Here is a 24,389-nt window from a genome sequence, read left to right as displayed (position 1 = left end):
TTGTTAAATTTAGTACACTTTTAGCATAAATTTCCAAAAAATATACCCCTTTCCAAAAACTGAAAATTTTTCGCAATGTGCCAAAACACAGCAATTAGTACTTTTAGTATAATTAATTGCGGATTTCCAAAAATTCGCTTTATCTCAGCTCTACACATCACTCACATTTACATTTTTAAGGTTCTATCTTCAAAGTATTCACCTGGACTTTTAGTAAGTTAGTTATCACAATGTTCTTCTATAGTTGAAAAAAATGGCCATGGCACAGAGTTTCAGTTAAATTTTTTTTAAATATTCTTCCGTTTATTACTTTTATTAAATACTAAATGTCTTGTTTACTTCATGCTTTTAAGAGCTTCATCTCTATGCTTCTAACTGAATTTCTCAAGGTGTTGTTTTAATGGCTGCTAGAAATATTTGGCTAAAGGTAGAAATATTTGGTTTTACAAAATTCACCTAACACTGTTGCTGAATAGTTTTAACTCTCACAGAGAGAGAGAGAGAGAGAGAGAGAGAGAGAGAGAGAGAGAGAGAGTATGCAAGCGTGTTCGTTTGTGTGTTCAACATTGTAGTTTCAAATGAAAATCTAATTAGTTTCATTAATATTAAGTAATTTAATTAAAAAGTAATATAATCTGCATTAACAAAAACGAATTCATATGAATTTTGCTGTTTATGCAACGGTGCTGAAAACAAAGGGCTTCCGAAAAGCACAATGAGTGCATGCAGCGTGCAGCCTTATTCACAAAGTGGTCCGGGTATGACGTTCCTTTTTCTTTTGTAATATGCAAAAAAGCACATATTCACAGTTGCGCTGTATCGCTCTCTGAGTGTGTGTTTGCATTGCCCAGCCATCTCTCTGCCCACCAGTCCAGATGTACTATTGTGGTTATTGCGTAATCTGCTTTAATTGTCCTAATAATATAAGCAGAATTCAAAGGAATTGTAAAAAATTGTTATTTATTTAATTATTGCAGCACGATGTGGTAATTTAATTTATATAAGGTCCATTGGGCAGAAACTTTACTATATTTTATTGTGATAGCGCATTTGAACCATATAAAATTTTAGATGAATGGAATTCGAGAGAAATATGTTATTTCTTAGAAAACTAACAGACATATTCTGTAATTGTTAAAACTTCTTTTGTTTTTGTAACGAAAACAAACAAATGAAGGTTTTGAAAAATAAGCCATGTGTAAAGCTGTTAAAAAGTTACAGAAGAGAGGCCCCATCAAAATACACAAAATCAGACGGTACCGATATGTAGCGGTCTTAATGCGGTTTGTCAAATTCACATACAAATAATTTTTGAATTGTGATCCCAAAATTCTAATTGACTTCAAATTTACAACTCTCAAAATACCTACCCAGAAGAACTATTCATTACAATCGTGTTACTAACCCTTATTTAAGGTCTTTGGAAAGTAAACACTTTTTAATCGACTTCTAGTGGTCAAAAATGACTTTACCGAAGGATATGACCTTTTCAAAATAATGGGTAGGTAACCCCATATTTTTTGATTTTTATATACCCTCTACCATAACACATTTGTAACCCATTGAAATAATAATTTTAGACCCAACAAAGCGCAAAATTTTAAGACGATTTAGCCCTGTGTGTCTTTCCGTCTGTTTTAATCACGCTAGAGTCAAAACGAATTAAGGTATAGAGCTGAAATTTTGCACAGATCTCTCTTTTGTCTGCAGGCAGGTCAAGTTCGAAGATGGGCTATCGGTTCACGATATCGTATAGTCCCCATATGTCCGAACGTTTTCCACCCACGAAGAAACTAAAATGCAAATTTTTAGCCAATTTAGTTTGAAAAGTTTTTAGATCCTCGAAATAAATTAACTCAGAAATAATCTACTTAGATATTTACATACTATAGTCGTGTTATACGCCCTGAAAAAACCAAAAAGTGGCCAAATCCTTGCAAAGATGGTATTTACATAATGAGAACTCAAAACACCAAAATGGGTCGAAATGGATTGTAAAATATGTAAAACCAGTAAAGAAAGTCTTAAAGTCGGGCGGGGCCGACTTTATGATACCCTACACCACTTTGCTAATTTAGTAAAGCTCCACATAACAATTAAAAGTGCAAAATTCCATACTATTAGGACTGATATTACACGTTTGGTGCACAATAAAAGGCAAATCGGACGAAGATATATATGGGAGCTATATCTAAATTTTGACCGATTATCTCCAATTTTAATAGGGTTCGTCCTTGGGCCAAACAAATGATTTGTGCAAAATTTCATCTGGATAGGGCAATAAATGCGAACTGTACTTTGTTCACAAAAATACATGGACAGACGGACAGACGGACATGCATAAATCGACTCAGAATATGATTCTATGCAGATCATCAAAAGGAACTATGGGTCTATCTCGTTTCCTTTTGCCTGTTACAAACAAATGCACAAAGACATAATACCCTGACCACCTTGTGGTGTAGGGTATAAAAAGATAGAAAAATTTTAAACTTATATGTCATTAAAAGTGAACCGACATAACCTATTTTTAACCAATAGTAATTCTTCTCTCTCTCCTTTTTTATTCCCGTTACTTATTCTTCCTAGGAAGAACCAAAAGTCTCCGCCGACTCCTGTGTAGCTGCTCACCCTGAATCCCGAAGAAATCCAAAGTTCAACATTAAATTTCGAAGCTCTATATGTGTATTGTTAAGGCCAATATATAGCCGATAAAAAAAGTTTGGTTCAGAACCCAAAACACTTTTGGAGTTTTGATCAACAAAACGATTTGTGCATGTTCGTCCATCTGTCCGACGGTCTTTCCGTCTGTCCATGCATTGCTGTAAACAATGCTTCGTTCTCATTTATTGTCCAATTGCGATGTGTTTGTCACAAGGACGAACCCAATTGAAAATGGTTATAATCAGTCCAAATTTCAACATAGTCTAGAAGCATCTTTGTCAAATTTTGTGAAAATCGGTTCAGATATAGTTATTATTGGCTAAAAATATATTTGACAATTATTCCGGAGATCGGTTAAGCGTTGGATATATCTTTTTATCCGATTTTACGTTTTTTGTGCACCAAATGTGAAATACCAGCCAGAACAACGTTGGTTTTTGCACGTTCGACGGAATTTAACATAGAAGAAAATACGTCAAATTTCAGATTCAGATGTCGCTATAGCTCTGATATGTATGATTTGCCCGGTTTTAATTTAAGCCTTTCAAAGTCAATGCATGGTCTCTATACCAATGATATTTGGAACTACAAAATAAAAATCTATTTTTTAAATTTAGTGGAAATCGAAAAAGATTGAGATATATTTTCTTCTTCTTCTCCTTTTATATATCTGTAAAAGAGGAAAACGTTGGTATATTTGTTTGTTTGTAATTTATGGACTCAAAAACCGCTGAAGAGATTTTCCTGAAAATTTCTAAGTATATACATTCTAAGGCTATATACATTGTTGAAATTCCACTTGGAATTCGAGATGTATCATCATAGATTTTATGTGCACATATCTATTAGTCGATTACAGATACAGTCTCCAAATTGGGAATGCGTAACAGAATTTGGAACACAAATAAACTCGCAAACATTTTATTGATTCAGATTTGGATATAGCTCCCATATAAATTTTCGGTCGATTTCATGTGTGATGGAATTTGTCTAAAAGACTTGTTTGCCACCTTTGGCAAGAATTATGGCCTTCGAACGGCCAATGAAACCGCCACACACGTATTTTTGGCCCATTCCCAGCGAAGCGCTTGCTTAAGGTGATCGACTTAAATGCTGGAGTGCTCTAACGATAGCCACCTGTGGTTTTCTAGCCAAATATAAAGAAATCACACTATCACTGGAATAATTTCAACAGCTGTCGGACGAGTGGCTTAGAAATGACAACAGTCTGAATTTGGTTGCAGTTTTTATACCCTCCACCATACTATGGAGAGTATATTAACTTTGTCATTCCGTTTGTAACTCCTCGAAATACTCATGTCAGACCCAACAAAGTATATATATTCTTGATCAGCGTAAAATTCTAAGTCGATTTAGCCATGCCCGTCTGTATGTCTCTCTGTCTGTCCGTCTGTCTGTCTGTTGTAATGACACTATCTTTCGAACGAATTGAGATAGAAGGCTAAAATTTTGCACACATGTTTATTTTTCCAGTAGGCAGGTTAAGTTCGTAAATGGACCATGTAGGTCCACGTTTTCATATAGCCTCCATATAACGGTACCTCCCGATATTCGATATTTTGATGATTTTAGCGACATTATTCGCCGGAATTGTTTCAACTTTGGTATTTGAAGTTCGAAATGGATACTACAGCCTACGACAGAAATTTGTCGGTGCAGGTCCACGTCTTCGTATAGCCCCCATATAACGGTACCTCCCTATATTCGGTATTTTGATAATTTTAGCGACATTATTCACCGGAATTGTTTCAAATGTGGTATTTGAGATTCGTAGTGGATACTACAGCCTATGACGGAAAATTGTCTGTGCAGGTCCACGTCTTCGTATAGCCCCCATATAACGGTACCTCCCAAAATTCAGTATTTTGATATTTTGATGTCATTATTCAAATTACGTATTTAGAGTTCGTAATGGGAACTACAGTCTGTGACAGAAAATTGCCTATACAGGCCCAGGTCTTCTTACAGGCCCCATATATCAGTACTTCCCTATATTCGGTATTTTGACGATTTTAGGTACAATACCCACCGAAATTGTTTGAGATGTGGTATTTGAAGTTCGTAATGGATGCTACAGCCTGTTACAGAAAATTGTCTATGCTGGTCCAGGTCTTCGCACAGCTCCGATGTAACGGTACCTCAATATATACGATATTTTGATGATTTTAGCTACATAATTTACCGTTTATTTCAAGTTTCGAATTTGAATATGGCAATGGCTATTGGCAAACAATGCCTACGTAGGTCCACGTCGTATAGGCCCCAATATAACGGCTATATTCGGTATTTTTAAAATTTTAAAAGATTTTTTTAAGGATTTTGTTTTTTGAATATTTCCAAATTCGTTCCATATGGTGTAGGCTTTTCAAAGTTCGGCCCGGTCGAACTTACTGCTTTTTAACTTGTTTAATCTCACCCTGCATAATTCAATCAGGGCTTAAATATAGATACGACATATGCGCTTTGTATGGTTTTCCATTCAATCTACCTAAAGCTCCAATATTCAAAACAATTTCGAATCAATCAATATATTGAAAAATAAGATACCCAATGTATGTCCCTTTATTTTCTTTAAAATACTTCCTTCCTTTGCAAAATTAATGAGAACATTTTGCATCTAATGTTTTTTTTTTGGTAAAATATTTGAATATTAAAATTTTCCTAATTTTCTCAACTCTCAATTAAGCTTTAAGGATTCTTTTTGGATTCTTAGAACGACTTGTTAACGTAAAATTTAATGTCTTGTCAAGTTTTATATTTCGACTTTCCTTCCTTCGTTCTCTTCACCTACCGAGAATTTTGCTGAAATTATCAGTTGTTATTGTCTGGCTTTCGAAGAATTAACCCTAGAGAATTTTTCATCAGGATGTAAGATGGTGGTGGTGTGTGTGTAAATGTAAGTGTGTACTTGTGACAACAATGCCATAATGTAAATGAATGAGTATGGCAAGGGCAAGGACTGTTCATCATGGAGTGGTTTTCCAATGAAAGAGTAAAACTAAAGAAGTTGTGTAGTTATCTCTTCTTGTCATTATGACGCCGACAACGACGACGACGACAATGGTGATGACAATGTTAAAATCTATTCTCTTGGAATAATAATAATTTATTTTTAATTAAACAATTAAAGTTGAATATTACAATGTTAAGTAAATTTCTTGGAAATAGTTAAACATTCACTTTTAAGTTTTCCTCTGGAAAATCCTCCCCCCAGTTCTCATTAAAGTTAAAGCTTTGATAATTTCGGTTCGACAATTTAACATTGAAACCCTCCACAACAACACTAGAACAAGAACAACAAACTAAATATATGTAAATCAACAGATGACCAATAGCAAAGCTAATGGCCAAACACAAACATCCATCTGGCCTCTGTATCTCTCTACACATGCGGAGCTATGTCCTCTGGAGGAAGTTGTGTGCATAAATGTTTACAGAATTTCGAATTGTCTGTGCTTGTTTGTAGGACATTAGAGCCATTAGGAAAGGAGAGACAACATGGTTGAAGCCTAAATATTAAATAAATATTTAATTTGTTTGTCAATGGCTGTGGAATACCCTAGCACACATTGTTTTGGAGAACAGTGGAATAAGGTAGACTTTCGAAACTTTTAAGGAAATTATATTATATAAAATATTAACTATGTTCGTTTTTTTAGTTTACTTCGTTTTGAATTTATTTCTTGTTGGATTCCTAGAAAACTCGAGAAAAAAACGACCCAAGACCACTGTAAACATGTTGACAGGTTTAAATGGAAAATTTATTTATGTCCATGTGTGGCCCATTTAGATGCATGTGTGTGGGCTGAATACATTTTCGTGTTCATTTTTTTCATTCCATTGAGATTCATCTCACTATCCTTAACATATTTTATTCAATATTATATCCTTTCATTTCCAACCTGCCAATACTTTCTTCATGCTTTCCCTTCTTGGCTTTTGCATTTTAATATATTGGAATTGTAAGATGGCAATGTTGAAAACTCCATATCCCCAGCATCGTTACTACATCTCGCTTCCTTAATATCAACACGGAAATTGAAATGATTTTGGTTAAGAACCGGTTATAAAGTGTGCTGTTAGTGGAGAATTTGTGCGTTTGGCTTCTAAAGGTAAATGTATAAAAATGTTTTGCTCAAGTGCGATATTCTGCGAAGGAAACTATATAACTGCGTTGTTGATCAACTTTCAATGTTTGTGAAGGGCATGGCAAAAAACAAAAAAAAAACAAAAAATAAAAATTGAAAATAGGTAAGACTTGGATTTAGGTGAATGGTTCATCATTTTGTTGTAATCAGCTATATCACTGCGTTTACAGACAAAGGAGGACAAGAACAAAAGTTGTAAGTTCCATTTGAAACGAATTTGGCAATTTGTCAAAAAAAATAAAAATATTAAAATAAATATCGAATGTGGTCCCAATGTTAGGGTCTATACGACGACGTGGACCTGAATAGGCAAATGTTGTCATAAGCAATTATAATATTCAAATGCGAAACTTGGAAAAAATTTTAGTGAATGATGTAGCTAAAATCATAAAAATACTGAATATAGGGAGGTACCATTATATGGGGGCTATATCAAAACGTGGACCTGCACAGAAGATTTTCTGTCTTAGGCTGTTATATCCATTACGAACTTTAAATACCAAATTTGAAACATTTCAGGTGAATAATGTTGCCTAAATCATCAAATTACCGAATATTGAGAGGTACCATTATATGGCGGCTGGACCAAAACGTCTACCTATATCGCCCCTTTTCAATATCGAAAGTCCTGCAGACATGATATACATTTGAGCAAAATGTTATAAAACTACTTCATTTCATTCGTAAGCTAGAGTGATTTCCATAGATGGACGGACATCACTAAATCGTCGTAGAATTTTATGCTGATCAGGAATATATATACTTTGTGGGGTCTAAAATGTATATTTCGAAGTGTTATTAACGGAATGACAAACTTAATATATCCTCCATACTATGGTGGAGCGCATAAAAATATATATCGGTGCCGAGTTCCGCCAAATGGAAACGTACGTCACTCCATTTGGGCTGATATAAGCCATTATTTGCAATTGCAATTTGCGAAGGTATTTCCGAGCTCTATAAGATATCTGGTACCAAATATCACTGCTGTCGAATGCAAATTACGAATGTGAGGGACTTTAAACCCCAAATCGGATAAAACATATATATGGAAGGAACCGATTTATACCAAATTTGAAGTACTGGTTTCTAGGATGAATTCAGTCGTAAATGCCAAAATTCAGTCCATTTGGGTTGATATTAGCCATTTGGTGCACAATAAACCTGATATCGGATAAATATATATATGGGAGCTATATCCTTATCTGAATCGATCTCGATAAAATTTGACAGAGGTATTTTCGAGCAGATGTCCGGTACCAAATATCATTCTTCTGGAGTGCATATTACGCATGTGAGGGACTTAAAACCCCAAATCGAATGAAACATGGGAGCTATAGCTATATCTGAACCAATTTTCTCCAAAATTGATGTACTTGCTTGTAGACTGAATTCGGTCAGATGTGCCAAAATTCAGGTCATTTGGACTGATATTGGCTATTTGGTGCACAATTAACCCAAAATCGGTTGAAGATATATATTAGAGCTATATCTACATTTGAACCGTTTCTTGCCAATTTCAATAGGTTTCGTCCTCGGGCCAAACAAATGTTGTATGCAAAAGTTAATCTCAATCGGTTAATAAATGCGACTTTCATTTTGTTCACAAAAATACAGACGGACGGACTGACATGCATAAATTGACTCAGAAAGTAATTCTATGAAGATCCTCAAAAGTAACTATGGGTCTATCTCGCTTCCTTCTCCACGTTACAAACAAATGTAAAAATACATAATACCATTTTCACTATGTGGTGTAGGGTATAAATATCTGTAAAATCCGAAATTTCATCACTTGTGTTATTAGCAACATCCAATACAAATACCGAGTATCGGAAGTGGCTTTAGAAAAATGTTGATTTATTTAACATCCAAATACTGATTTTAAGTAATTCCGTTAAAAATGTAACTAAAATCTATATACTGAACATCGGGAAGTATATAAAGATACTTCTCAAGAAATAAAATCCATTATGGAATCTAAGTACCGAATGTTAAGCTATTCCAGTGAAAACTGAGGCTAAAATCATCGAAATACCGAATATGGGAAGGCACGATTATATGGGGCTATAGGAAAATGTAGATCTATATAGGCATCGTTCTGCCACAAGAGGTAAAACACATAAATTCTTAATGACGAATTTTAAACTATTCCGGCTAAAACTATATGGTTAACTTATGGTTAACTTATGGTTATGAAAACGTAGACCTATATAGACAAACCTCGAAACAACTCTAGCTTAGTAAAAACTATCGGATTTTTTTTTATCTTTTTTTCCAGAGGGAAGTATTTTTACCCTGATTCCGGGAAAGTATTTTTTTCTTGGGGGACGGACCCGCATATTTGACCCAAAATCGATATGGACATATATGTATCATTTAAAAGCTAATGAAAAGAGGTCACATGCTTTGGTTGTTTAGTTTAGAATTATATTGTATATTGATTTTTATTCACCCCTGGTTTGGTCCTGAATTATTTTTTAAAACGTACGCAAACTGGTGCTGGCGCCTTTGACATTTCAACCAGTAATTAGTTGTTTGCAAGCACATATCATTGTGCATATATATGCATATTCTTGCCAAAGGCAATATCGTTACCATCGACCCAAAGTAAGAATAAATAATGTTTATACAGGGTGAGATAAAAAAACTGCAACAAAGTCAGTGAATGAAAGCATAAAATATCGGATATAGCATTAAATTTTAGAATATGTTGATTTGTTCGAATTGGTCACCTTTGTCACGAATTATGACCTTCAAACGGCCAATGAAGCCATCAACCCGAAATGTTGCTCTGCGGTATTTTGGCCCATTCCCGGCGAAGCGCTTGCTTGAGGTGATCGACACTTTGGTATTTTTTAGTGCCAACCTTGCATTCCAAAATACTCCAGATACAATAGTCCAACGGATTGGTATCCGGAGATTTTGGTGGGCATTTTGCGTTGAAAATGAAGCGAGAAACCTCATTTTGTAACCATTCTTGGGTGGCGCGGGCTGAGTTGCCGAGTTCTACTAAATATGCATAGTGGTGTAGGGTATCATATAGTCGGCCCGCCCGACTGTTGGCTTTTCCTTACTGGTTTTATTTAAATTTTCATTACCCTTCAGTCCATTGCTCCTTTCACTCCCATCGGCTGAGCCCCTCTGAGCTAAACAGTGGCAATATAAAACGGTTCCAGATTTGTATCAAAATGATTGATTTTGTTAGACCCGGATTTTTTAAAAATCCCCCAAAACTCAAAAAGGGTTCCATTTTGGGAGTCCACAAAATGTATGCCACATTATATTTGAAACTATAACATTTCTAAAATGCTACAATATGTGTTATAATCTTTCATGGACCCAGAGATACGGGTCTTTGCTATGGACAAAATTTATATCGTTCCGATAATAGACATATTTAAAGCTCTATAAAAGGTACAAGAGAGTCAAATTTAGCTCCGTATTCATTTACTAAAATCTATGACTATTACAAAAAAATGTCTTTAAGGACCTCATTCCAAGTCAACCTCACCAGAATGAGGAAAAGAAGAACGAAACGAAATGAACAATGTAACGGCGAGGACGGCAGGTATAAGAAAACGATGAACACAAAATGGCCTAAAACGTTTGAATTAACATAAACGTGGACATTAAGTTAATTTAATGCAGGATAAGAATGCTCGGCCCGTAAACGGTGTGCCAAGTTATGGGTTTGACAGCAGTGCGTTGTTTTTTTTTTCATTTCTTTCCGTTACTCAACACCCTTCTATGCCATTTTTGCCATTTCCTTCCTTGTTGCCTTGTGTGAAGTTCCTTTTTTAGCATTCCATTATCTTGGCAGTGGATAAAGGGATATATTTGTTGTTGAGATAGCCCATGCTCGGTCACAGTACTCTGCACTGCTTTCATCTGAGAGACAAACTAACAAACAAACGAACGAACAAACAAAGCAAAAAAGGTAACATTTATTTGCGCTTTAACCCAAAGAATTAATTTATTTTTATCTTTTTTTGATCCACCCCAACTCTCTCCGCCGCCCTCCGCTAAAAGTTCATTCATTTGAATGTTTGTTGGTCAATCTTTTGATGGGGCAAAGTCAAGTACACCGGTGACTTTTTCCCAACAATCGGAACCTCCGATAATACCTCCACTTGATAAGAGATTGAAAAGCATTTGTATTTGGGCCTTTGGCTTTGGTTTTTCAATTGAATTGTTTGGGGCCATTCGGATGTTCGGAGATTGCTGCCTGTATTTTTCTTTTTGTTTTTTCTAACTCGAACACACATTAAAACGCACGCTTCCATCACCATTTGGATTATGGTTTCAACTAGAAAAGGGTAAATTGTATTCATGTGACACTTGGGATTACTTGGGTACATGCTAGCGAAATAATTGCTTGCAATCATGCCTAATCGAGGAGAAAGATTCAAATTGTCTTATCGCTTGCGAGAAATGCACATTGGAAATGCCAAAAGGCATTCTATGTAAATTTCACACGCTGAGCGAATTTGTTATTCTAATTTCCTAATGAAATTCATTTCCTAATGTTATTCCATGTCATGGCTGTGAGGAAATTAATTTTATTACTGATGCATGCATTTATGTGTAAACAGATCATTTAAATTAGTTTTATTTTATTTTGAGGTTATGTTAAATATTGGAATTTTACCGAAGGCTTGAATATTATATTGAAATTGGAATTAATATAAATCTCTTTTTTGCCGACGTATAAAAATTGATATTACGTATACGATACTATGTCTGCATTAGAAAGAAAATTTTGCGCTTCAATTGCATCCAAAAATATAAAATTGTCTTCAAGAGTTAAGTCTACATAACTCCTTTCTTGGGAATTTTTATTAAATTATTAGTTATTGTATTGAAATGCAGGTCAAAACGTGCAAGAAAGCCTATATGAAATTAGAGAAGACACGATTATGCGTGATTTGATTTTCATCGTTCATTTCTAGTCTTAGTTTTCAAAATCTTTTTAAAATTAGTATCGTTCGGTTTTGCCGACTGATGTCAGTCAATGTTCTATTATTAACAAATATTTTGTCTTCTGTTATGATTATTTAAACTCTCGTTCCGGACTTAAATAAATATGATATAAATATAGCGACTTGCCAGGTTTGGACTTTATTGGACTATTCACTTTACATGAGATTTTTAGAAAAATTTAACATGTGCGTGAAATCATTATTTTCAAAATCTTGAACCCTTTGTGGGGGAGGTACCAGAAGAAATGATCCGACCTCTACCATCTTTATAACAGATCTTGTTTTAATGGAAATATTGAGATTGCCAAGTCTGAATGGAATTGGATGTTAATTTCGAGTTTTATGAGCTTCGTAAATAGTCAAAATTTTGACCCCTTTTGGGGAGGGTACCAAAAGGAGTGGACCGATACATCCCATTTTCACAGCAGATCTTGTGCTAGTGGAATGTGTGCAATATTAAGAGAACTGGATGCTTATTTCGGATGTTATAATCGTTGGGGAGTAGAAATGGTTCGACCTCTTCCATCTTTATAAACCATTTTGTGATGATAGAAATTTGGAGACGTGCCAAGTCTGAATGGAATTGAATGTTAATTTCGTGTTTTATGAGCTTCATAGATATTGAAAACGTTGACCCCTTTTCTGGGGGAGGTACCAGAAGGAGTAGACCGATATATTCCATCGTCACATCAGACCATTGGTTAATAAAAATATTGGGCGGGTGCGTTTTGAAGACAATCGGGCTCTTATATTACATTTTTAAACGGTTATAATTATTCAAAATTTTGATCCCTTGTGAGGGAGGTACTTGATGGATGTAAATATTAGGATTTGCAAAGTTGGAGTAAAATCGGAATATCCTTTCTCTTTCTGTGCAGTAAAATATTTTCTTTGAAAATGTCGACTCTTTGTGGGGAGGTACCAGAAGGAGTGGATCGATATTGCCCATCTCCGAACTCGATCCAAGTTTGACAATAATATTACAATATACTAAGTGTGGACCAAATCGCATACTCCCTTCAAGAATTATCGTGCGCACAAGCCAGCCAGAGAGACAGATGGACGGACGTCGCTAGATCGATTCGAAGTGCTCTGAAACGGGTTTGGTCCAAAGAGACCTAGGGTCTAAAACCGTTATTTCGATTAGGCACGTTTCGACCGTATCAAGTGTTATATACCCTGTCTAGCCATATGGCTGAGGGTCTAAAAATGTTTCAATTCAATTCGTGTATGCATTTATCTAATGATGTACGCATAAATGGAAATTGCCACCAAATTTATCTTCGTCTACCCAATAAAAAAGCATCTGAAATGTAACGACTCTAATGAGCCCCAAAACAACGACGAATCGCGTCGCATACTGCTTGATGCAAAGGACTTCGCTAGATTCCAATTTTCAATAGCATCTTATAAGCTCAACTCAAAAAAGAAAATCAAACCAATAAGGAAAAGTTAAAAGTCGGGCGGGGCCAACTATATGATACGCTACACCATTATTTATATTTCGTAGAGCTCTCGTAACAAAAAAAAAAAAAAACAAAAAAATATTTGAAGTAGATCATACCACCTATCAACATTTGGCTTTAGAGTTTGGTTTCGGAGGGAAAAAAGGGAACTAATATATGTGAGGCATACAGGGTGAGATGAAAGAAATGCAACCAACTTCAGACTGCTTTCACTTCTAAGCCACTCGTCCGACAGCTGTTGAAATTATTCCAGTGACAGCTCATTATATTGTTCAAAAGCGTACAAAAGCATTTTGGAGAGAATTTTCCAGAAAAAAGTTATTCGTGATGGAATTCCAGCGTGATAGTTTGATTTCTTTATATTTGGTTGGGAAACCATAAGTGGCTACCGTTACAGCACTCTAGTATTTAAATGTGAATGAATCTTTTGTGTCTCGTACCATCGCTCGTTACCGTAATACTGGTAGTGTAGTCCGACGTCAAGGAAGTCGAAAGAAGAAAACAGCATCATCAGCAGAAATGGTTCGAAAAGTAAAGAAGCGACTTGATCGAAACCCGCATCGTAGGTGCCGAAAAATGGCTCGTGAGCTAAACATATCGCAATATTCCATTCGGCAAATATTGAGAAATGATCTCGAGGTGAAGCCATTGAAATTCCAAAAAGTGAAAGAACTTACACCATAACGTAAAGAAAATAGACTCAAAAGAGCTAAAGAGTTTCTTCGCTTGGCCGAAAGTGGTGAACTGCCTAATTTGGTTTACTCCGATGAGAGAACATTTGTTTTTCAGCAGTTTGTGAACAAACAAAATGATCGTGTTTACATGCCAAAGAGATCAGCTGAAAATGTGCACCTTCGGTTGACCACCAGAACTCAAGCGTAAGCCATGGTAATGGTGTGGGCCGCCGTAATAGTCGAGGACCGCTCTGCACTCGTATTAATCGACCGTAGTATCAGAATAAATACTGAATATTATTTCGAAAATATTCTGGTGTATTATGCCTTGGGCACGGAAACATTTTGGCCGCAGACCTTGGACATTCCAACAGGACTCAGCACCATCGCACTCAGCACGTGCCTCCCAAGAATGGTTACAAAATGAGTTTCTCGCTTCATTTCCAGCGCACAATGTCCACCAAAATCTCCGGATACCAATTCCTTGGACTATTGTGCCTTGTTTAATTTTAGAAAACAAGGTTGGCACTAAAAACACTAAAGTGTCGAACCTCAAGCAAGCGCTTCGCCGGGAATGGGCCAAAATACCGCAGGGCAACATTTGGGCAGCGTTTCATTGGCCGTTTGAAGGCCATAATTCGTACCAAAGGCGACCAATTCGAACAAATCAAAACTTATTTTAAAATTTGATGCTATTTCAGATATATTTTGCTTTCATTCAATAAAATAAAAAAAAGAAATAAAAATTATGGCGTTTGACTTTTTTGCAGTTTTTTTTGTTATCTCACCTAATCTGAGAACCTAAACTCAGATCATTTGGACTTATGTTGGCCATTTGGTGCACAAATAACCCGAAATCGGTTGAATATATATGTGAGCTATATCCCACCAGATGATCACCAATTTCAATAGGGTTCGTCTTTTGGCCAAACAAATATTGTTTGCAAAATTTCATCTCAATCAGATAATAAATGCGACCTGCATTTTGTTCACAAGAATAAATAGACGGACAGATGGACTGACATAAATCATAAATGGCATAAATCGACTCAGAAAGTGATTCTTTGAGCATTCTTAGAAGTTACTATGGGTCTATCTTGCTTTCTTCTCCATGTTCGGATATAAAATTTTAACTATTAATCCAATATGTGAACTTTTGATTACATTCAATTCTTTGTAATGTTGTGAGTCCGAATAAAGTTTAATTCATTTTTATCTTGATTACGTAGGATTAATTATACTCAAAATGGGTTACTAGCAGTATTTTTCTGCATTTTTTATTATTTTATTATTATTTATTTATTTATTTTGAAAGCAATCACCATCGTGCAACCAGGATCGAGAACAGATAAGGCTATATAAATTTTTATATAGCCCGCATATATCCTGACCTCCCGAGTTAAGATAATTCTGAGTTCAGAACATAGAGTTCGGAATTGATTCTACCTAGTGACTCAGAACATTGTCTATATAGGTCTACGTTTTCCTAAGGCCCCCAAATAACGGAACCTCCTATATTAAATATTATGGTGACTCAAGCCACGTTTCAACCAACTCAACGGATTTCACTGCCGAAAATTTAACTCGCTGGAATATTAAATGCCTATATTTTCAGTTTCAATGGGTTTCTTTACTTAAAGCTTTTTAAACCCTGCACCACATAGTGGTAAAATAGCATTTATAGTTTTCAAAATAAACGAGGTTGGCAAATTTGCTCAAGTGACCACACTACTACGATTTTAATATCGAATGGTTTATTATATAATTTCCTAAAGGTCCTTATACATATATTGCAGGTGCATACCGTCCCATTGACATAGCCCTGTCCCATATCCTACTTCCAATATTTGAAAATTTGTTACAATTTTCATTTGATAAAAATAAATGCTCAACTGACATTTGCTCTTTTTCATTTCACTTTCTATATATTAAAAAAGTATATAATGCACAGCTTTTTCGTAGAAAAATGTCTGGCACCTTTTGTCGGTTCTACTTCAACGTCATTTTGTTATTTAGCTTAACAAAGGACAATTCAAAGAACAACAACATTTTATTTTATGCCTACATAATTCTGATGAACTGGATTCAATTGATGTTCATAATCGTAAAAAACAAACGAAATTCAATGGAGTGGAACCCAGCGGGAGGGGTAGCAGGCAGCCAGGCGAAGGAAGTATTTCTGTGGTAATGGCATAAAAATTATGTTACAAATTTACGACCGTATTGGAAAAAAAACAAGCAAGCATTGAACCTCAATCAGAAATTGTATCTCAAATTACAGCAGCGGAAAAATGACATGAAGGGAAAGACAGTGAGGGCGATAGAAAGAGCGCGGGAGGAGTTTCCCCCTAAAGCTATAAACTTAAATAAATCGAGTGGTTTTGCTACACAATTATTATAAACGATATCAAGGTTGGATAAAATCATTTGCGGCTCCAATGCCCATAACGTTGTTTTATGACCCAATATTGATACAATTTTTTTTGACATCACTTTCATGATGCTCTCTTTTTTTTGGTATTTAACTATGGCGATAGACATAACTGACAGGTAAAACAAGTTCACAGGTTACCACTTCGCCGTGGAATGTCATAAAATGTGAGACCATGTGCTTTTCGAGGCTTGAATATTATACTCCCCCCCCCCCCCCTCTAGCCATTACACAAAACAACAACGAATGAATAACTTATAAATTAACCATAAATTTCCAATGAATTTTATATTCGAATTCTTCCTTTGTTATCGCCATTCTAGCCCCGTCCCGTTGGCATATTCCTTCTTGAGACTAGACAAAAATATTTTGACGTTCCATTTACTGGCTGAAGTGTTTTGTAAATATTTAAAGGTAAACTTTTTACGACGCTTGAACTTGAAAGAAAAGGTTACGGCTGTGGCAGTGTTGATATTGAAATTATTATCCAATAAATGTATATTTTTGTTGTATTGATGTTTTCCACTTGGGGCCACATTAAAGTTTCGTTACGTGTGTGTTCATAATAGATTAGATTATATGAAGGGTGAGAAGACATGATTAAAAGGGGGAAAGGTTCAATTTAATGACCTTTTGATGTTATAGAGGAAGCATATACGTAAAATTAGTGAAAATAACATTTCTTTGGTTATTTACTCCGACTTATGAAAAAATAAAATGTTTTGGGGAACAATAATGAGAGAGATGGTAGATACCTCATCGGCAAAGCTTGGCTAGAACTATTAAAACATTTAGAACCATGCATAGGCATTTTTCGAACCCTGTACTGATATTTGCATTACGATTCGCTTAGAGATTGTGACTGACTTTAAAGTACCTTAAATCGAGCGATACATCTATATGGAGGCTATTATAAATTATCTTGTGAGAATTTTCCATCTTCACAGCAGATCTTGTGTTAGTGGAAATAATGGGATGTGTGAAATAGGAAGAGAATGCTTATTTCGGATTATATGATTGATTTGGTTATTCAAAATTTTGACCCTTTGTGGGGAGGTACCAGAAGGAGTTCGCAGATAAATATCATCTTCACAACAAATCTTGTGTTAGCAAAAATGATATTTGATATTTTTGAAATTTGGAGAGAGTTGGATGTTTATTTCGTTCTCTTTGAGCCTTTTGATTTTCAAAATCTTGAACCCTATGTGTGGGAGATATTAGATATAGTGGACCGATATATTTTTATTATATTCCATCTTCACAACACACCTTAGGTTAATAAAAATATTGTGATGTGTGTAATTTGAAGACAATCGGACTCTTACATCACATTTTATAAGGGTTATAACTATTCAAAATTTTTACCATTTGTGGTGGAGGTACCAGAAAGAATAGTCCGATCCCTACCATCTTCATAACAGATCTTTTGTTGATGGAAGTATTGAGATGTGCCAAGTCTAAATATGTTCATTTTGCGTTTTATGAGCTTCATGGATATTAAAAATGTTGACCCTTTTGTGGGGGAGGAACCAGAAGGAGTAGACCGACATATTCCATCTTCATATCAGACCTTGGGTTAACAAAAATATTGTGATGTGTGTATTTTGCAGGACATCCGTTTTTTACATAACATTTTATAAGAGTTAAAATTATTCAAAATGTTTACGCTTTGCGGGGTACTCGATGGAGAGGACACGATCATGACCTAGCATTGATGCAAATTTTGATTAAAATCGGATTATTCTTACTCTTTCTGTGCAGTAAATATATTGTTTGAAAATTTCGACCTTTTGTGGGGGAGGTATCAGAAGGAGTTGATCGATAATTACTATTTCCGAATTGGGTCTAAGTTTAATAATTATATTACGATGAACCAAGTTTGGAGTAAATCGGATACTTCCTTCGAGAGTTATCGTGCGCACCAGCCAAACATGAGGACGGACAGACATCGCTAGATCGACTCCAAATGTCCTGAAACGGATTTGGTCCAAAGAGACCTAGGGTCTAACACCGTTAAAGCTTGGTTGTTGGCATAGGCTATAACGTAGCCCTACAGAAAATAATCTATGGGCGTCAAATCGCACGGCCGAGGCAGTCAATTGACTGGGTCATGTTGTGAGATAACATGTTAACCATATTTGGTTTGAAGTTAAGTGATTGTGGCAAACGTTATTTGGTTTGTGGCACCTTCATGTTGGAACCTCACATCCTCCAAGTCCAGGAAATAACTGAATGATAACGGAATGAGCTAGAGTTCTGATGGAGTGCAGCATAGTTGTACCAAAGGGTTTTTGGAAATTCGAACTTTAAGCTTATGAAAAATTCCAAAGTTGCACTAAAATTCTAAAATGGTACCGTTTGGTTTTATGTGGAATTAAGGTTGGAAAGTAAGTGTGATATATGAAGGTGATCTTAGAATGATACTAAATTTGGAACAGTTTGGTGTAGGGTAAACGGATTAAACTGGGATTTCGATTGGTGGAAGATTTGTGACGCGAAAGTTATTAAATAGCACTATATTCGCTACAATTTCCGGTTGGGTGGAAATTTTGCTCGAAATCTTAAATTTGGTATCAGGGTCATATGGGTGTGGATTCGGAAATTTGTACTATAATTGTACGAAAAGTACTGAATGGTACTATATTTGGTATTGGGTAAAGGGAAAAAGATCAAATTAAGAAATTGTATATTTTGATTACTGGCGGTAACTGTGTTTTTAGATTTGACGGTGGTTCGGAAATTCGTCCTATATTTGTACCAAACTAAATTTGGTATTGGGTGGAGCGATAGGGTCTCCGTTGGTATTTGAATTTGAGATATGGAGGTGATATTAGAAATGTGTACTATAATTGTACGAAAATAACTAAATTTTATGTGGATGTCACCATTGATGTATGTGGTAGATAGTAGGAGCTGGTTTTAGCCATGCGTACTATAATTGTCTAATGGTACTAAATTTGGTATAGGAGAAGGTTAAAGAGCTGAAAACTTGAAATTTGATATTAATGTCACAGTTTGTTTTTGAGGTTGAGATATGGATGTGATTTTGGAAGTATATATTATAATTGTATGAAAAGTACTAAATGGTACTTAATTTGATTTTGTTAGAAGGGATAGAGATAAAATTCTGGAATGTGATATTTAGATATATGAGGTTTGAAGGTTGAAAATAAGTACTATAGTTGTTGGAAAAGCACTAAATGGTACTAAATTTGGTTTTAGGTGAAGGGATAGAGCAGAACACTTTATGTTGCCTTAACCGCCGTTGTCTAGTATTGAGATATGCAATGATTTTCCAAATAAGTACTAAAATTAAACGAAATTTTCTCTAAATTTCACTAATATTGGTATTGCATGAAAGTATAGAGTTGAAATCCCGAAATTTAATAATGAGGTCTCTGTTAATATTTGGTAGTGGATTTGCAAATGCGTACTATAATTGTTCGGAAGGTGCTAAATTTTACTTATTTTGTATCACTGTTGGTGAGATGTAGATTCTTTTGGATATGCGTACCAGAGATGGAGTTGAAATTCTGAAATTTGATATTGAGGTTACTGTTAGTTGGATTCTAGGATTTACATATGGAGACATTGAAATAGTTTTGGAAAGAAAAATTGGATGTGGGTCCATTGTATAATGGTTATCAATTTCCTATTATTTTTCCAAAAAAGAAAAACTTGAATAATATATAAAAATTTCTATCAAACTGAACAAAATTGCATTTTGGCATATTCCGTTATCATTGAACGACGCCTCAGCTGAAGCAATATTTTTTGACACTACCGACACTTCTTTGTCTCACTGTATGGGAACATTTTGTACTGTGCCTGCGGTTGAAATTTTTACATTGGACCCTCAATTGATGACAACCATAAAGTGATGACAACCATAAAGAGCTCTAAGGTTGAGGCCACTGAATCTGAATTTCTATCGTAAAATTTAATAATTTCTATTGAGACTTGGGTCGTATGTATTTGTGCATCGAAGTGGATCCAATTTCATAAAGAGCAAAATCGTACAATGCCCCAAAGAAGAATGTAGTTTCCCGCATTAAAAATGCTTCAAGAATCATGGAAGGTCATTCTCAATATCTCTAAGTAATGGACAAAACAGTCTGCTCAAACAATCTGTTATGGTCGAGGTGTCTGAAAAAACAAAAACGTTGAACTGTGCAGAAGAGGAAGATGGCTGTATAGGCTTAAAAGCCGCTGTCAACATGCACCAACGTGGCCATATATCTCTAGAGTGACGAACTTTGCTATGGAGTTTTTGGTACGAACAGTGGTTCTGGCAAGCTGCATTAAATTACCGAACGAACGTTGTGAACCTGATCCCAACATAAGGTGTAGATGAAGTTCTTAATTTTGTGAAAAGTGGAATCTCCCAATCAGATGGTCCACAGTTCCCTTTAGCTCTGAACGAGTCGAATAGATTGTTTAAAGCTAGGGTGGCTGCAAAAGTCGGGCAGGGTCGAATTTTATGATATAATACGCTACTATGCATATTAAGCATCCCTTCTAAATCTGAAAAAGAGTTTTCTAGGCAGTTATTGATATCTTGTAAAGAATATCTTTGTTATGGAGTGCATATTACGGTTCTTATGTCAGAGTCAATTTTAGCGAAATTCGACAAACTTGCTTCTTGGATAAGTTCGATCGTGTATCACAAAATCCTTTCGTTTTGGGTTGATATGTTATCTCCCAAAAACAAACATGCATTTGAACATCGACCATGTAACTGTCACCAAATTTTAGAGAAAATTTGAACGACAGATTTTATCGTTATTTAATTTTTTACATTGTGTAGGGTGTAAAAGGCCTAGTTGATCTTAATGCTATTTTTACTTGTTTTTATACCCTCCACCATACATAGTATGGAGGGTATATTAAGTTCATTATTCCGTTTGTAACTCATCGAAATAATTCTTGATCAGCGTAAAATTCTAAGACAAGTTAGCCCTGTCCGTCTGTTGTAATCACGCTAAAGTCAAAACGGATTAAGATAGAAAACTAAAATTTTGCACAGATCTCTCTTTTGTCTGCAGGCAGGTCAAGTGCGAAGATGGGCTATATTGGTCGACGATATCGTATAGCCCCCATATAACGGCACCCCCGATATCCGTTATTTTGATGATTTTAGCCACATTTTCAATGGAATTGTATGAAAATCCACACAAGGAGTTCTTTGTGACACTTTACCCCCTGAGAAAGAATTGTCTATATAGGTCCACGATATCGTATAGCCCCATTTAACGGTACCTCCCGATATTCGGTATTTTGATGATTTTATCCAAATTTTTTAATAGAATTATCTGAAATCCCACACAAGGAGTTCCTTTTGGGTGCTTTATCCCTTGGAAGATAATTGTCTTTATAGGTCCACGATATCGTATAGCCCCCATATAACGGTACCCTCGTAATCGGTATTTTGACGATTTTAGTCACATTTTTAAATGGAATTGTCTTAAATTCTACACGAAGAGTTATTTGTGAGTACTTTACCCCTAGACATACATTTGTCTATATAGATCCACCATATATCGATATTCCGATATTAGGTATTTTTAAGATTTTAACAGATTTTTTAGTGGATTTTTTTGAAAATGTCCTAATTCGTTCCAAATGGTGGTGGATTCAAATTTCGGCCCGGCCAAACTTATTGCTTTTATACTTGTTTTTCACTTTAACTGCTCAGGGATAATCATAATTTATATGAAATTTTTTAGAAAGGTAGCTTTCCCTGATACTAACTAAAATAAATAAATATTTCAAGTTTGATGAGATTATTATAAAATATCCTATTTTTTATTAAATTATTGGGGGTTATTTTTACGTTTTCCCGGGAATTCCACAATATCCATTAAATAGTTTATTTTATTCTTAGCCATCAAACAAGACGGAAAAATATTCCACCGTTATCCAATAATACCCCAATATTTAACAGGATTCGAAAACCCGACATTCCTTCAAATATTTAAATTCAATTAGCAATATTGAAGAAAAGGAGAAAAACAAACGTTAACCTTCTCAACTTTACAAATTACAATTGGATGTTGCCACCCAATTGCCATATTTCGTCCTTTGCGGTCCTTGGTGGTAAATACCTTCGATTTGATGCTCATATAGAATTCCATTCGGTACATGACATGTTAAAGGCGCATAAATACAACCCTCATTATGCCAATTAGGATGAACGCAAAGAATGAAAAAAAAGAGGGTATGGAATGGGCAAATTGAATCTTGTTGTTGCCATTATTCGAACACCATGGATATGAAAGGAAGCCATTCTCTGTTCGATGGCACAAATAGAAATAACAGAACCCAATAATCGGCTCCACACACAAAAACCCAGCCACACTCCTGGCGAGGATTTAAATGAATACAATATTTATAGGATTTGATGGTATTTCGGTAGCAGAAGCAAAGAGCGCGCGCATGTGTGTGTGTGAATGAGTATATCTGTAAGTGTGATTTTCTAAAGAAGCCCATAAATACTTTCACACGCTTACAAACACACACACACGCACGGATGTTAAATTTCCATCGGATGAATGGTCGGATGGCTAGTCCATCTTATATGGTAATTGGATACTTTACCTCTTCGGTATTATTTAAATTGGTATTGGTGTTGGCAGTAGCTGCTACAGGCGCTGATGATGTCGCTACGACAGCATGACTATGGCTGTGAATGTGGGTGGCGGAGGCAGCGGCGGCGGCGGTGATGTGGCTGCCTGCAGCATTGGTCACCTCAATGCCGGCACGACTTTTACTATCCACATTGCTGCTGCTGAACTCAGTGTCCTCCACTTCGACTGTGTTGACAGTATTTGTTGAGTTGCCTTCGACCAAACCCAGTGTTGTGGTCCGACCCATGGCCATGTTGGTCTTTACATTTGTGAACTTGCCAAAACGTAACCTGAGACGTTTACGTTTCTTCTGGGCCATCAAATCAGGCTAAAAAGAAAAAAATGTTGAAAATAAAGGCGATTAGCTTACAATACAATGACAGATACACACACACACATACTGTAACAGGAATAAAGGACATAAATAACAAACAAATAACAAATATTGGTACGTTGGCTGGTGTTTGCACAGGGCAAGGATGAATGATGAAATAAAAAAAGAAGAACCAAGAATCAACTAACCAAAAGCCAGAGAAATCATGACAATCGGGTTTCCATTGCAGAAACCACAAATTGAAGGCCATAAATGACGGAACAAAAAGAACGTCGACCGACCAAGCGACCTTCCGACCTTCCCACTGACCGCATGCCAAACGGACATAGCAGTTTAGTGGAATAGTTCTTGATTGAATCCTAAATGGGTTATTGAACATGCAAGAAACTTTTTTTCTTTTATTTTGGAAATTCAAATGGTAAGAAATGCTTTTCTTGGAAAAATAATCTGCTCTTAAGTGGTAAGAAAAGGAAGGAGAGATTATTTAACTAACACCATAGTAAAACACCCAATTGAAGGAATGGGAATTCCGAATGAAAGTCAGTCGAGTAAAACCCCAAAATGGTTTGAGTCTTAACCAAAGACGAAAGGTTTTGAGTATTAAGCACTTGGTCTCGCAATATTTAGATATTTAGATACAGCTCTGAAATTGAAAATTCTAGGAACCAAAAAAAGGGATATGAAATTTCATAAAAACAGGTTAAATAGTATCAGTCTGTTTTGTCGTCAGATATACACCCTCAGCCAAACTTAGTTTATTTGAATATACAAGGTAAGATGGAAAAACTGAAACCTACTTCAGACTGCTGTCATTTCTAAGCTACTCGTACGACAGCTGTTAAAATTATTCCAGTGACAGCTCTTTATAAGTTTTTACAAGCGTACAAAAGCATTTAGCGTGATAGTGTGATTTCTTTATATTTGGCTGAAAAATCACAAGTGGCTATCGTTAGAGCACTCCAGCATAATTTTTTTTGTGTCTCGTACCATCGCTCGTTACCGTGATACTGATAGCGCAGCCCGACGTCAAGGAAATGGACCAA

General features: G+C 35.6%; 1 protein-coding gene across 1 annotated transcript in view; it reads right to left on the bottom strand.

Annotated features, from left to right (window-relative positions):
* The window catches only part of LOC131801739 (5-hydroxytryptamine receptor 2A-like), a 95,779-nt gene extending 72,345 nt beyond the window's left edge, over positions 1-23,434 (bottom strand). The window contains exons 1-2 of the mRNA XM_059120682.1: positions 23,414-23,434; positions 22,984-23,340 (exon numbers count right to left, since the gene is read on the bottom strand). Coding sequence (XP_058976665.1) covers positions 22,984-23,340; positions 23,414-23,434 — 378 coding nt within the window. The remainder of the gene's footprint in view (positions 1-22,983; positions 23,341-23,413) is intronic.
* Between the last annotated feature and the right edge of the window lie 955 nt (positions 23,435-24,389).

This window comes from Musca domestica, unplaced genomic scaffold (assembly GCF_030504385.1).
Source record: "Musca domestica strain aabys unplaced genomic scaffold, Musca_domestica.polishedcontigs.V.1.1 17, whole genome shotgun sequence".
Lineage (NCBI taxonomy): Eukaryota > Metazoa > Arthropoda > Insecta > Diptera > Muscidae > Musca > Musca domestica.
The sequence above is the reverse complement of the archived record's forward strand: the minus strand, read 5'-3'. Positions and strand labels throughout refer to the sequence as shown.